At 54.5% G+C, this 13,685-nt stretch overlaps 5 protein-coding genes across 5 annotated transcripts; 1 reads left to right on the top strand and 4 right to left on the bottom strand.

Annotated features, from left to right (window-relative positions):
* Positions 1-250: 250 nt before the first annotated feature.
* NCS57_00850800 (Zn(2)-C6 fungal-type domain-containing protein) lies at positions 251-2,920 on the bottom strand (the record flags this gene model as incomplete). The annotated part of the gene is made up of 2 exons (XM_053058320.1): positions 2,066-2,920; positions 251-2,017 (listed from the first exon to the last, which is right to left on the bottom strand). Exons 1-2 carry the CDS (start codon positions 2,762-2,764, stop codon positions 251-253), a joined length of 2,466 nt encoding a protein of 821 aa, XP_052912151.1. The 5' UTR covers positions 2,765-2,920.
* Positions 2,921-3,353: 433 nt separating this feature from the next.
* NCS57_00850700 (MFS domain-containing protein) lies at positions 3,354-4,716 on the top strand (the record flags this gene model as incomplete). Its single annotated transcript, XM_053058319.1, has 2 exons — positions 3,354-3,710; positions 3,757-4,716. 2 exons carry the CDS (start codon positions 3,354-3,356, stop codon positions 4,714-4,716), a joined length of 1,317 nt encoding a protein of 438 aa, XP_052912150.1.
* Positions 4,717-5,042: 326 nt separating this feature from the next.
* Positions 5,043-5,477, bottom strand: NCS57_00850600 (uncharacterized protein; the record flags this gene model as incomplete). The annotated part of the gene is made up of 1 exon (XM_053058318.1): positions 5,043-5,477. The coding sequence occupies one exon, from the start codon at positions 5,475-5,477 to the stop codon at positions 5,043-5,045; it is 435 nt and encodes a 144-aa protein (XP_052912149.1).
* Positions 5,478-6,220: 743 nt separating this feature from the next.
* Positions 6,221-7,972, bottom strand: NCS57_00850500 (Acetyltransferase component of pyruvate dehydrogenase complex; the record flags this gene model as incomplete). Its single annotated transcript, XM_053058317.1, has 2 exons — positions 7,407-7,972; positions 6,221-7,279 (listed from the first exon to the last, which is right to left on the bottom strand). The coding sequence occupies exons 1-2, from the start codon at positions 7,722-7,724 to the stop codon at positions 6,221-6,223; spliced, it is 1,377 nt and encodes a 458-aa protein (XP_052912148.1). The 5' UTR covers positions 7,725-7,972.
* A 1,002-nt stretch (positions 7,973-8,974) lies between these two features.
* NCS57_00850400 (uncharacterized protein) lies at positions 8,975-13,228 on the bottom strand (the record flags this gene model as incomplete). The annotated part of the gene is made up of 1 exon (XM_053058316.1): positions 8,975-13,228. One exon carries the CDS (start codon positions 13,226-13,228, stop codon positions 8,975-8,977), a length of 4,254 nt encoding a protein of 1,417 aa, XP_052912147.1.
* Positions 13,229-13,685: the final 457 nt, after the last annotated feature.

Raw genomic sequence — 13,685 nt, 5'->3', positions numbered from 1 at the left:
ATATAACTAGAAAATCTTCTGTGTATATGTATTTGAGATTTATATGTCTGGGTATTAATTGTTTACTGAGCAGTGATTGGTCTTGTATCCTCTATCATCATATGTTGAACGCCAGGACGCCATTACCAGTCTTTCCACTCCATCTTGCCCGCCCCCAAGTTCAAAACCAAATGCAATCTACATAACCATGGCGAGTCCAGTATTAATATGGTCCTAAAGCCCCAATGAGCCAGTGCTTGAAGTACTTGGCCTAAAACTGCGAGACAACAGATGGATCGACCGAGTCCATCTGTTGAGGCATACCCACAGCGCCCTTTGACCAAGGGAACCCACCCATGGTGTCCCATTCCAAGTCTCCCATCCAGTCAAACGGCATGTCCATAATGCCCTCCATGCTTTCGACCGTCGATGCCTCAGTAGGCACCATCCCCTCTTCGTTATCGTCCAGGGGCACGCCTTCACGCTCCGCAACCTCCTTGAGCAGCTCATAGCTTCTTAAGCTGGCCTTGGCGCCTGAGTCGATGACGACCTGATCAATCTCCTCCTGCGACATGCCCACTTCTATGGCCTCGGCCAGGGCTATGCCTGCCGTCATGAAGCAGTACCCCTTGATGTTGGTTTCAGTTGAGCGCAGACGCCGCTGCGACCATTCTTGAGCAGCAGTGAGAACGGTTCGAAGCTCGCTGCAGCCCATGGGAGGTATCCCACCCAGACTCTCACGTTGCTCCTCCTTCTTCTTGATGAATTCGAGGGCAATGGAGAAGAGTGTCTGCACGGGGACAATACGAAAGACCCCTGAACCGTTGGTGATGAGCCTGTCGAAGCACGTCGTCGGGTCGAGCGCACCAGGGGGTGCAGCGGGGTATCGAGGTGTCGCCAAACCACAGATCTGGGCGAGCTTGAGAGATGAGTCGAGCGAAACTTTGCGCGAGTAGTAATATGTCGGATCCTCAGCGGAGCGGGCGAGCATGGGCTGGTGAAGGGATAGGAAGCAGCGGTAGGTAAACATCTGGATGAGGGCGCTGTGGAACTGGTTGAATATGGCCCTCGAGCTGCGCCTCTGCGCTTGCGAAAGAGCGGCGAGAGTCTCTGTCAGGGTGCGGCAGGCCTTTGTCAGCTCAGAATTGAGACGTAGGGTTTCTGGGTACGACTCCTTGGACCGGAACTCGTTGACGTGCTTGATGATAGCGAGACGGAGGGGCTGAGACTTGATCAATGCTAGCTGGACCGACATGTCGGTTAGCTCCTCCGGGTTGCCGGTAGGCTGTCTGCTGCTGTCTGGCTCATCGCTGAGTTGGTCGTCGTTGAGGTTAGCAGGGAGTTTCGTGTCGTAATGCTTCGAGGAGAGAAGTGGCGGTCCCCCAGCATCGTAGGAGGATTGCAGATTGAGCTCGAGAATAGTTGCCCACAGGCGACGGCGCATCTCGGAGCGATAAACAGACATATTGCCAAGGTGCTTCGGATCCCTGTGAAGACCCATGTACATGGCCTGCCTGATCAAGCCTCCCGTTGACACCCATGTGAGGTCCTGTCCAACTGCACAGCACGCTTTGGCGATGACCAGCATGCACATGATCTGGATTCCGGCGATGGTCATCCTGCTCTTCTCGGGAGGAAGCATGAGCCAGATCTGAACCTCATGTACCCACTGCATGGCGGCAGAGTGGAGGCTAAAGATGTCGTCGTAAACGGTTGCCCCGATGGCCATGCAAAGCTGGAGCTGCATGACGAACACTTCGCTGGCAGCATCGGGATTCTGCCAGTACCGTTCACACTCGGCTCTAAATGTAGGCCCATGGAGAATACGGACGACACCCTCAAAGGTGCGGAAGTAGGCGTCGACAAGCTGGTCGGCGAGTCGACGCTCAGGGATCGTCTTGCCCAGGTTGTCTGATGAGATGGGCTTGAGCCGGTGCGCCTTGATGGCGCGAGCAAGGGTCTTGCATTTAAGAAAGATGGCGTGGGGCTCTACCTTTCGAACTTCTGCATTGCGAAGAACATTGAGGATATTGGGGAACTATGAGATATTAGTGAGGCTCATGAAGGTAGAGTGAGCTTAACTTACCATGTCTGCACCGTTCATCCAATGGCTCTGGCCAAAGAACCTCGTTTTGGATACAGTTCCCTTCATCGGTGCCGGTTCCTCCTCTTCTCTCTGCTCACACTCAACCAACTTGTCTTCAGCAGGGTGTGTGATGTGACAAGTCTCTGCGAGCTTCTGCTCAAGCTCTCGTACCCTCGCAGCCAGGGCATCCACCGTCGATGCCCCCGAGGCAGATCCCATTGTTGAACTCTGAACACTAGAAGGGGACCTACCCGGTCGAGCATTGGTCGTAGGGGAGTGTCCTTGAGTGCTGGTGACGGGGGCCGACCTCGCCGGGACGTCTCCGCCCCCCGCTTGGCCCGCAGTGGTCCTCCTTGCCCGTGAAGCCGGGATGTGAGTTGGAGCGTACGTGCACGGTGAGATCTTTGCCTTGATACAGTTGACACACGGAAGGCTCCGGTCACACCGGATCTTCCTCCGGCGACACTGCTCACACGAGAGTGCCGGCCGTCGCCGTTTCTTCTCGGGCTTGGCAGCCGGCGCGGGCGGCGGAGGCACGGCGGTCCCACCGGAGGCATCTCCGGAGGTGAAGGCCTCCCCCACGGGAAACGCAAAGACCTCCTGCTGCTGAGAAGAAGCAGATCCTCCATCGTCTTCTCGTAACGATTCGCTGAAAAAGATGCCGTGAGGGGCAAGCGACAGAGAGTCGGAGGGCGCCATATCTCTCTCGGCCGTTAAAATCAGCGAGAACAAGAACGGTGAATTCACAAAGAGGCCAGGAGAATCAGCCGAGAGATGGGAAAGCCAGGGTGTATGTATGCAAAATGCCGTGCCATGGGGGGTGACGAGGAAGAACTCGCAAGCATCCTCGAGATGACGAGGATGGAGGACGCATTCCTCGATGTTCGGCTTTTTCAATTCACCGCGCTATGCCGAGCCGATGTGATTGGCCAGATGCCAATTCACCGAGGGGCAGGATATAAATCGCCGGCTCTGGACGTGACTCTTTGGAGAAATCGAATCCTTGCCGAAATCCGCCATTTGCTCATGCTATCGTGATTAGTTTCTGATGAGGCTGTTTCAGTGGCTGCAGTGGAAGTGCTGCTGAGAAATTCATGTCGGTTTATTATTGTGGCGGGTGAATACACCGGCCAGTGAGAATAGCGACATGAAAAGACCATGGTAAAAATGTCACGATATAAGGAGCTGGAATCATGGCGATGGAGATTAGATTCTATCACAGAGATCACGATCTTTATCAATCAAGCTCATTAAGACACAGTTTTCCAATATCTTTGACGTCTTCAACATGTCCGCCCCTGACAACTCCAAGCCCTCAGGAGCAGCAACACCAGATAATGATGCGTCAGACACACTGAACGACACCTGTCCAGGATCTGAAGATCAGAAACTTGAAAAGACAGAGGAGAGTGAATTTCCTGACGGTGGACTTCGAGCATGGCTTGTTGCAATCGGCGCAGCAGGAGCCTTTTTTTGCACTCTTGGATACACCAACGTCTTTGGCATCTTTCAGGCCTACTACATGTTCAACCAGATGCCTGAGAGGAGTGCTGACGATATTGCCTGGATCGGATCTATTCAGGGCTTCCTCATCTTTGCCACCGGCGCTGTAGGAGGACCGTTATTCGACCGCTTTGGTGCTTGGGTGTGTAACCCCCCCTGAACCTGATGATGTCTGCTAACACTTGTAGCTCATCCGTCCTGCTGCGGTGCTATACATCTTCGCAATCATGATGACCAGCATCTGCAAAGAATACTGGCAGTTCATGCTCGCCCAAGGCGTTCTAACGGGTCTCGCCAACGGACTCCTCATGTTCCCAGCCCTCGCCGCCGTGCCGCAGTGGTTCAATGCCAACCGCGGCGCCGCCATGGGCCTCTCCATCGCCGGATCCTCGCTCGGAGCTGTCGTCTTCCCTATCGTGCTATCCAAGCTGCTCACAAAGACGGACCTGGGTTTCGGCTGGTCGGTCCGCATCACGGCCTTTGTCATGCTTCCTATCCTGGCCTTTTCCGCCGTCTGTATTCGTGCGAGGCTCCCCCCAAGACGCACTCGATTCTTCCTCTGGAGCTCGTTCAGGCAGCCCATGTATGTGCTCCTCATCATCTCGCTCTTCTTTGGTATGGTTGGCATGTATGTGCCGCTGTTCCTGCTGCCAACTTATGCCATCACCAAGGGCATGAGCGAAAGCCTGGCGAGTTACATGGTGGCTATCATCAATGGGGCGTCCATCTTTGGACGAGTAATTCCTGGTATTCTCGGCGACAAGTTTGGACGCATCAACACCCTCATCGCAGCTACCGCGGCCACGAGCATCATCGTCTTTTGCTGGCCCGAGGCAGAGACCAACGCCTCCATCATCGTCCTCGCGGCTTTTTTCGGCTTCTGTTCAGGCGCTATCATCTCGGGTGGTTCCGTGGCCGTCACTCTCTGTACAGATGATCCCAAAAACATTGGCACCTACATGGGCGTGGGCATGGCACTGGCCTCGTTCTCAGCTCTGATCGGTCCCCCCGTCAGCGGTGCCATGGTTGACAAGTATGATAGATTTGAGGAGGTGTCTTACTTTGCTGGTGCCATGACCATGTTTGGAGCTTTGGTTGCTGTCGCCGCTAAGTGGGCATCGCCAAAGGGCCTTTTCGGGAGGACCTAGATAAACAGAGGAGGATTAAAATAGACGTCAAAAGAAGGCTTTAGGTATATGAATTGGTAAGTTTCAACAGGATAAATGCGGATCAGCAAGTCTAGACTGTAAGTGAGGGTGGGTGTGGTGTATGTAGATCTTGATCTCCTATTCATATCATATAAGTAGATAGAATGAAAAGATAATGTTTAATCGACCTTATTGATCAGCTATTCCAAATCTTCAATCATCGGTGTATGATGGGTATATGGTCATTTCCTACCTTCATGTTAGTCAACAAAATCAACTTAAGGCAACTTGGCTGATAGAAACTCACCTCCTTGCACTGCCTTCTATTACTCCCTAACCTCCTCAATCACAGACTCGCCCTCAGACCTATCCCCACTCGTCCACTTCCACTTCTCATGCATCCTCAACCGTCCATCAGCCAGAACCTCAGGCGTCGACTTGCACTGTCCCGTCATGATCTCTCCCTCCTTGTTGACGTGCTGATATCTCATATCCAAGCTGTTATCCTCGTCCTTGACAGTCGCGATCAGTGTACCCCGGACGATAGAGCCGCCCGAATATTCTGCCCACACAATCTTGCCGTCTTGGTGATAGTGGAAGCGTGTCTCGGCGCCGACCTCGCCGTTGGACGTGTTGGAGGCGGAGCCGAAGACTTTGCCGTCGTAGAGGCTCATTTTGAGGGATGCTGCGCTTGTTGAGAAGTACAACTGTTGACGATTATTAAACTGACGAGACGCTCTGGCAACACGGTAAAATAGCATGATGAAAAGACGAGCATTAAGAACCTGGCCTCTTTATATATTCATCTCTGCCTACCTACCTAGTTAAGTAGCCCTGTCCATATCGCGCGGAGACTGCCGATTGCGGGGTTGAATCTCCCATCGTGACGGTTTGAGACGGTTCGGGACGGTGTTTTGCTCACCGAGACGCCCGATATACGGAGCACGCCAAGATCGACAGCAATCCAGGGACACGAGGTTTTGTGACTCAGATTGTCTGCCCGTTGTCTCAATGTGGAACAAAGCTGTTAGTCTCACGGTAAAATCAGCATCTATAGTCTTGTCATCTCAACTTCACAAGGTAGGCAAGGCGAAATGTTGAATAGGAAACCTGAGGAATGAGGGCATATGCAATAGATTCTTTGTCCAAAACACCCCCCGAAGGTAAAAAGATATAGCATTAAGTAGTCAAGGGTCATTGTACACGGGCTTTTCCGGCCTCGTAAAATCCTCCACAAGCGCTGCGGCGTGGGAAGAACGACGAATCTCCATGGGTTTCCCTCATAGACTCTCCCCATCGTTTTGTCTCACCGGCCTCCACCGTGAACCTCTCTCGAGGATTTCCCCTGAGGTGTCCCGGGTGAACTCCTTACCGCTCCTCTGCCCGTCCAGCCAGAGATCGATCCTCCTCCTATTCTATAAAAAAGACATGTCCTCGCTTCCCATTGGGCCATCATCCTTCCCCGTTGCTTAAGCATCTAGAGGTCTGTTGTACTGCCTTGACCTTACAGAAGCAGCTCAAGGGGGTTCTCGAGGACCTTCTTGAGCTCGCGGAGCCACTCAGCACCGACAGCACCGTCAACGACCTTGTGGTCGAAGCTGGCAGTGAGGCTGATCTGGTCGTCAAACTCGACACCGGCACTGCCGTCCTCGTTCTGGGCGGGGACAGCAACCTTGCGGGTGGTGCCAACGGCAAGGATGGCGGCCTGGGGAGGGTTGATGACGGCGGTGAAGTGGTCAACGGCGGGGTTCATGCCCATGTTGGAGATGGAGATGGTACCACCCTGGTACTCCTCGGGCTTGAGCTTGCCGTCGCGGGCCTTCTTGGCGAGTTCCTTGACCTTGGAGGAAATGGCCTCGAGGCCACGGCCCTCAACACCGGTGACGATGGGGGTGATGAGACCAGTGGGGGTGGAGACGGCGACCGAGACGTCGACGGTGCTGAACTGGCGGATGTTGCCCTCGCGCCAGCTGGAGTTGACCTGGGGAACCTTGCGGCTGGCAACGGCCATGGCCTTGATGAGGAAGTCGTTGACAGACAGCTTGTACTTGCCGTCGGCAGAGCTGTTGAGAGCCTGGCGGAGCTTGAGCAGCTTGCTGACCGAGACGGAGCTGGTGACGTAGAAGTGAGGGTTGGTCTGGGTGGACTCGACCAGGCGGTTGGCAATGGTCTTGCGCATGCCGCTGATGGGGATGTCCTCAAAGGTGGCACCGGGAGCAGCGACAACGGGGCTGCTGAGGGCCTTCTTGACATCCTCCTCGGTGATCTTGCCACCCTGACCGGTGCCCTTGAGGCCATCGATGCTGATGCCGTTCTCGCGGGCGAGTCGCTTGGCGGCGGCGCTCATGTTGGGCTCACGGTCGAGAGCAGTCTGGAGTCGGCCCTCGGAAGAGGTGTACTGCTCGGGCTCAGGAGTAGACGCGGGAGTGGACGAGGGCTCGGACTTGGACTCGGTCTTCTCCTGTTTGGGGGCAGCGGGGGCGGCGGCACCACCAGCATCCTCAATGGAGAACTTCTCAAAGGCGGAGATATCGGTACCCTCCTCGACAAGGACGGCGATGGGCTATAGAGAAGAAAGAGGACAAGTTAGTGCCATGATGCAACAAATTGGTGGATGCTCGGGGCCAGGAGCAAGATACCCCGAGACCCGAAAAGTGGCCCGAGGGGGAACAGAAAAATGGACGACTTACGCTGCCAACAGGAACATCCTTCTCGCCAGACTCCTTGAGGATCTTGGCAATAACACCCTCCTCCTGGAACTCAAAGTCCATCTGGGCCTTGTCGGTCTCGATCTCTACCAGGACGTCGCCGGGGGCGATGGAGTCACCGGGCTTCTTCTGCCAGGATCCGATGTTGCCATGCTGCATGGTGGGCGACAGAGCGGGCATCTTGACGACCTGGTGCTCGGGGAACGAGGCATAGTGTCGCACGACATGCGCAGCGAAGCCGGTTCGCAGGGCATTGTGGGTAGGGGCGAGGAGTCGCCTCCGGAGAGCGACGCTGAGCATTGTCGGGAGGGAATTAATGTCTCTCTAGATGGCGGAGAAGGGATGTTAGCGAGCGACATACGAGCGCGAATATGGACTGACGCAGGCGAGAGCGGCGCGGGGGAAAAAGCACTCACCAGCCAAGATGGGCAATTGAGGGGAATTGAGGTTCGTGACGGACGGCCACGGACGAGGCGAGAGGAGTGGGATATCGGGGCGGAGAGAGATGAAGCTCTTGCGTGAGAGGGAGAGGGAGAGAGGATGGGACGGGATGGGAAATTCTTGGGGTTGGTTCGACGTGGAGTTTTTTGCGTCCCGTCCAGTCCCAGTTGCGTTGAGCTCCGACGACTGAGGTACTTTGAAGCTTTGGGGACGTGCTAAACCCGTTCGGGTCCTAGCGCGGGAGCGCCGTGGCCTCTGCAAGGCCCCTGCAGCCACCGCGAGACCCAGATCCCACCGTTGAGAGGGCAGCGACACAGGCGAGCTCAGGAAGTTTTAGGGCATCGCCAGCGCCGTTTTGCGAGGCATTTAGGGGAGGGGCCACTGTAAGCCCACGGGACTTGGGTTCCTGCCCCGCCAGAGTGAAAGCTTCCTTGCGAAAATGGGACTTCCCATCATGTTACCTCTTGAGCGCCTCGGGGCATCATTGCGCGACATCAGCGAAGTCCGGGGGATTGAGAGCATCCAAGCAAGCTCGACAGTGTCATGAGTTCTGATGAACTGCAATGTCTATACAATTATGACATTAAATAATCCATCAACCAAATTCTTCCAGCCCCGATGCCCAGGGCCCCAAGTCCTTATCAGCAAAGAAAAGACAAAGACTTCCTGAGGTTTTGTTGTTGAGACAATTTACCACAGGTACCTCAATCCGTCCCGTCTTCGCCCTGAATTGGTCGGTCAATCCAATTTTTTTTCTTACCTGCAACGTCTTTTTTCTAGCTTCGGGCTTTTGATCGGCCCGAAGTGACCCGACGGTTGAGGATTAGGTAATGCACGTTGAACCGCCATCCCACGCCAACGGTTGGTGCCAAGACCAGGGCTGAATAGCTTCATCCATATTGTCTTTTTGCCAGATGGCTGGCCGTGAACTTGACAATCATTGAACTTTACTGAATGCGAATGCGCAGATCAAATGCCTTGAAACTATCGATAGTAGAAAAAAGTATATACTAGCAAGATTCATACCTCATATTACGACTCTATTACAAATAGATGCCTCTATATACTTTTCCGTTTCCCTTCATTGTCATCCCAAAAAATGAGCACCCTCATTGTGCAGAAGCCCACCACACCTTGACCATCTCCTTGGGTCCGCTCCACGCCGTGAGCGACCTCTTCTTCCTGGGCTGCGCACCGTTACTATCCTTGGAGCCCGAGGTGGGCGGGCTCTCCTTTCCTACCAGGACCGACTTCCTCTGGGTGCTGTCTGCCCCAAGCTCCGCCGTCCCCCTGCTGACGGTTCCGACCCTGTCCATTGGTCTGAGCCTGTCGGGTCTTGGTGGTATAGGCCTTAGTTCTAGCTCTTCTGGTATGTGATCTTCCGTCACGGTGGCTCGGATGCCAAAGAAGCCTTCTTCTTTTCTCTTGCGTCTGTCTCGTCTCGGTCTGCTTCGTCCGCCGTCCCAGCCCAGCTCAAACTGCGCCTCGTCGCCGAATGCATTTTCAAGTTCATTCATGGGCTGCCACTGTGCACCTCGAGGTAGTAGCTTCAACATGTTACCATCGACGACCAGCGCGGCAGTAGATGCGATTGTGGTCGGCGGCCGAGGAAGCCGAAGTCTTCTGATCAAGATCCAGGACATGATGTGCAGTAGAAGCAACGCACCTACAAGACCCTGTAGAATACGCGTGGCAATCGGGTCCTGGCGAAGCCTAACCTTTTCCGAGAGTTTCGAGCCGCTAATGATGGGAACAGCCTGCGAAACAGGTGCATCGGGGTCGACACCGCTGATGATGTTCTGTCCGTCTGCCGAAGGGAATGTGCCCCTTCGAGAGAGACGACGGCGACTCTTCAGGTTGAGGGATTGGGCCCTTATGATGCCGTGTTGGAGGAGGATGGCAGATTGAACCTGTCTTGCGTCGTTGGCAGATGTGCCACCGAGAGCGCTCTCTGGAACGGCGAGCCAGGAGGCGTTCAAAGTGGCAAAGAACGGGTCAAACAGGGCGTTGGAGGAGACGTTGACGAGAGACGAATAGTCCAGTCTCGGGATAGCAACGGTCGTGTTTATAGTTGTCCTCTCGACAAGGGCTGGAGGGGTGTCTGGGTATAGGTGCAGCTCAGGCCCATGAAGAGCAACATCGGCATCAAGTGCCTGAATGGTTTCATTGCAGGCAAGAGCGCCGATGCTGCTAACAGACATGTCGTCGGTGTTCATATCAACCAACCGTCCCCAGACATACAACCAGTCGGAGCATTGTGGTGTTGAGTTTGTCTTTCTCAGTCCAACGCCAAACAAGGTGGAATCCTCGCTGATCTCCTGAACCGGCGTCGACAGCGCAGTTCTCGTGGTTCCAATGATGGCGTTGCTGCTGTCTCGCTCCGTGTCTCCACGGCATGTTTCACCCTTCAGGTCGATTCGTAAAGGGTTGACGATCTTGTCATCCAGCTTGTACTCGAGCGTAAGGTTGGTGGATATCTCATCGGACAGGTAAAGTCGGCATGTCATGTTTGGACGGATTGCCGTCAATCGGACACTGATCCTCAGATCATCACTGCTGTTCTCCTCTTCACCGAGAGATACGCTGGGAAAATTGAGGTCGGCATAAGTAAAAGGCGGATACGGAGCCCTGCCTGCGAGTATTAGTGACGCAGTTGTGGTATCGTTGGTGCAGTCGGTGCAGATGGGATCATCTGGAGATGATGCCAGGCTGTTGGCGAAGTAGTCCTCAGTGCGAAGGGCAAGGCTTGTGTCGAGTTCAAGGCGCATCGGCTCAAATAGAGGAGCAGATGCAACAACCACGAGAAGGGCGATGAAACCACCAGATATGGCTGTCACGGCGCCAAAGTCGCCGATCTTCCATGCCCTCCTGAACGCAACATGTCTCAACGCATCAGCAAGATTCAGTCCAACTGTCTCACCAAAGTCTCCTTTTCGTGCCAGGTGGGAAAACGGAGCGAGTAGTCTTGTCCACCACTCCAAAGTAATCATGTACATGGCCACAACGAGAAGCACTAGAGCCGGTACAACCGTCCATGCCAGATACGCAGCGTCATTGTCCATGGTCCTAAGTCCATCATATCGCTGTGACGCTCGCAACGACACCTCGAAACCAATTATGATGCTCGCGAGAATGACAATGTACAGCAATCGAATGAGCCCATGTATCGTTACGGGTTGTCGCCACGTTGAAGAATCGAAACGTCGTAGGGCAGTACCCCGAGGTGGCGCCTTGCCGCCAAAAATATGATAAAATCCCTGATTAGGGTCTTCCAGCTTCTCATGGCCTTCAGCTCCGCTGGAGTAGGATGACCCTGCAAGTCTCGCTTTGATCGCCGCTTTGTTCGCAGCTCCCATGCCTCGAAGACACTCAACGAATGGATGACTGTGTGCAACCACCGAGGCCAAGCCAACAATGGTGTTGGGGTCTCGGGGAAGGAATCCAGTCTTTGGTGCCAGGTACATCATTGCCAGGGTCAAGAGCAGGCAAACTGCTAGAAATCCCGTCATCAGGTACGCGGGAACTGCTCGCACAATAAGACGCCGCTCAACGTAACTGGCAACTGCTGTTGTAGAACTAGACGTCGGCTCCATCATAGCATATCGAGACACCAGAGCAGAGTACTGCGTGTAAAAGTCCTCGGCCAGTTGTTTCAAAGTGTCGCCATCCGTAAGTGATTCCAACTTTGGAAAAGCCCCTTCCTCCTTTGCCCTCATCGCAAGCGCCGCAGACATGGCCTCATCAGCCACCAACACGGCGTCGTTATCGTAGGATCGGCTGGAGGCTGCAAAAAGTCGTGCTGCGGTAACCGTGTCGGTTTTGAATGTTTGAAAGAGAGCTTGAGCGACGGCCCACGGATGTACCTTGTCGAGTGTCGTGTTCGTTGCGCCTTGGACAGGCGTAGTCGCGAGAACCTCTTCAGGGGATTTTGAAACTCGAACCTGGGTGATGGAGTAGTTTGGCTTGCAGGAAAAGGCAGCCGAAGTCGAAAGCTTGCCCTCTACTCGTCCATTGGACGACTTGGACTGTTTCTTGAGCTTGTCCATGTCAAGGTCGAGGACGCCTGCTAGGACCACTATTCGTTGTTGATCATCTTCTGTAGACCTGCCACAGCTGCCAGCCTGAAAAGCCAAAAATGTTCTCGGGAGGTCTTCGTTGTCTGTGCTCGCGAATCGTGCACTCGTGAGGGTTTGGTTCAAGGAGCAGTCGTTCTCGGATACTGTCATGTTGAGCTGAACAGAGGTTCCCCCCGAAAATCGCAGCGAGTCCAAAGTTAGTTCGGCCTGGCTGCATTCAAGGCCTCCGATGAAGCCATCCACAACTGCTCTGATTTCAACAAATTGGGTCCTGTTGCTAACAAATGGGGTGTAAGCTGCCCGAGGCGACACTCCGTTGGGGTAAGTTGCATTGTCTGTCTGTAGAGATGCCATGACGAAGTATGGCAACGATGATACATCTTGAAGCCCGTCAAGACTATCGGAAAAGGCGGCTTGCACAGTTATTGACGATTCGTGGCTAGCAACGGTGACGACTCTGGGCGTGATAAAGGCCGTAGAGAATATCACGACAACTTTGAAGAGCAATCCGACGAGAACAGGGCTAGCGACTAGCCAGTCCTTGTTGCGCAGAGCCTTGACAATGGCCATGGGTTCAAACAGGGAGACGTAATCCAGCATCAGAGACTTGTCGACTTCGACTTGGTTATTCAACAGGCTGATCCACGGCATGGCAGCAGAGGCCTGATACTCGACCCTGGTCCAGAAAGCAGCAACCAGGATGAATACCAGAGTTGTTCCATACTGCCACAAGTACCTCGACACGTCGTCGACCTCCCGGAGGCCATCGTTTCGTTCCGAAAGCTGAAGTGAAGCTTGTATTCCTGCGATGAGGGCGACAAAGACAATTGCGAAAAGAAGAAGAACCCGTCGATAAAGAAAAAAGGGACGCCAGGGAAGTTGTATCTCGACGGGTCCAGTTGGCGACTCGGCCTGCGGCGAAGAGGGAAAGGATCGACTCGCCCGCGATCTAATACTCCCAAGAAACGGCCATCGTACCGTCCTGCTCCCTGTCGGCGACGCATAGCTGCTTCTGTTGTATTGCGCCGAGGAGCTAGCCAGGCGCTCCGAGTCGAAGAAGGATGCGACGTTTCCGTTCCCAAACTGGGAGTCGGCGCCGGAATCTGGGCGCGAGGCAATGAAGCGGCGCGAGTCGGACCTGGACCTGCCGGGGAGGCTAGACGGGCCCGGGTCCGGCAGGCCGCCTTCGACGCCGTGGGTCTCGCGGATGAGTCGGTGGTAGGAGTCGACGGGCTGTCGGATCATGGGAGGGGGGATGTGAGCATTCTTTCTCGATTCTGGATCCATAGCTGCGGCGCAGCCTCTCGGAGATGTTTAGTAGGTGGTATTGTTCGTCCCCGGTTCGTCGGCCAAGTTGGCGGCGAGACCATGATGATGAGAGTCGAGGCTACCGTGGAAGATGTCCACGGCGCTAAGTCGCCATGTCAAGCAGGATCGTAGTAGTAAGAGATAATCGAAGAGAAGAGGAGGGGAACAAGTTGGAGATCAATCAGGCTCCAGCCTGATCTGCACAAAGAGGCACCTGCAGTCGAAGAGGAGGAGGGCGACGGCAAAAGAATGGACTCAGCCAGTGCCAGGGCTGGGAAACCGTGGGGAGGGGAAAGGACAGGAAAGAAAGAAAACGAGAGACGATGTAAGCAAAGAAGCAAAAAGGAAGGGATCGCGATGGACAACGCAGAGAGAGTGTGAGAGAACAGAGGGCATTCATTATCAAGGACTTCCTTGTTCGCATAACGCGCACACG

The sequence above is a fragment of the Fusarium keratoplasticum genome, chromosome 6 (genome assembly GCF_025433545.1).
Source record: "Fusarium keratoplasticum isolate Fu6.1 chromosome 6, whole genome shotgun sequence".
NCBI classification, from domain to species: Eukaryota; Fungi; Ascomycota; class Sordariomycetes; order Hypocreales; family Nectriaceae; genus Fusarium; species Fusarium keratoplasticum.
This window is presented reverse-complemented; position numbering and strand designations above follow the sequence as displayed.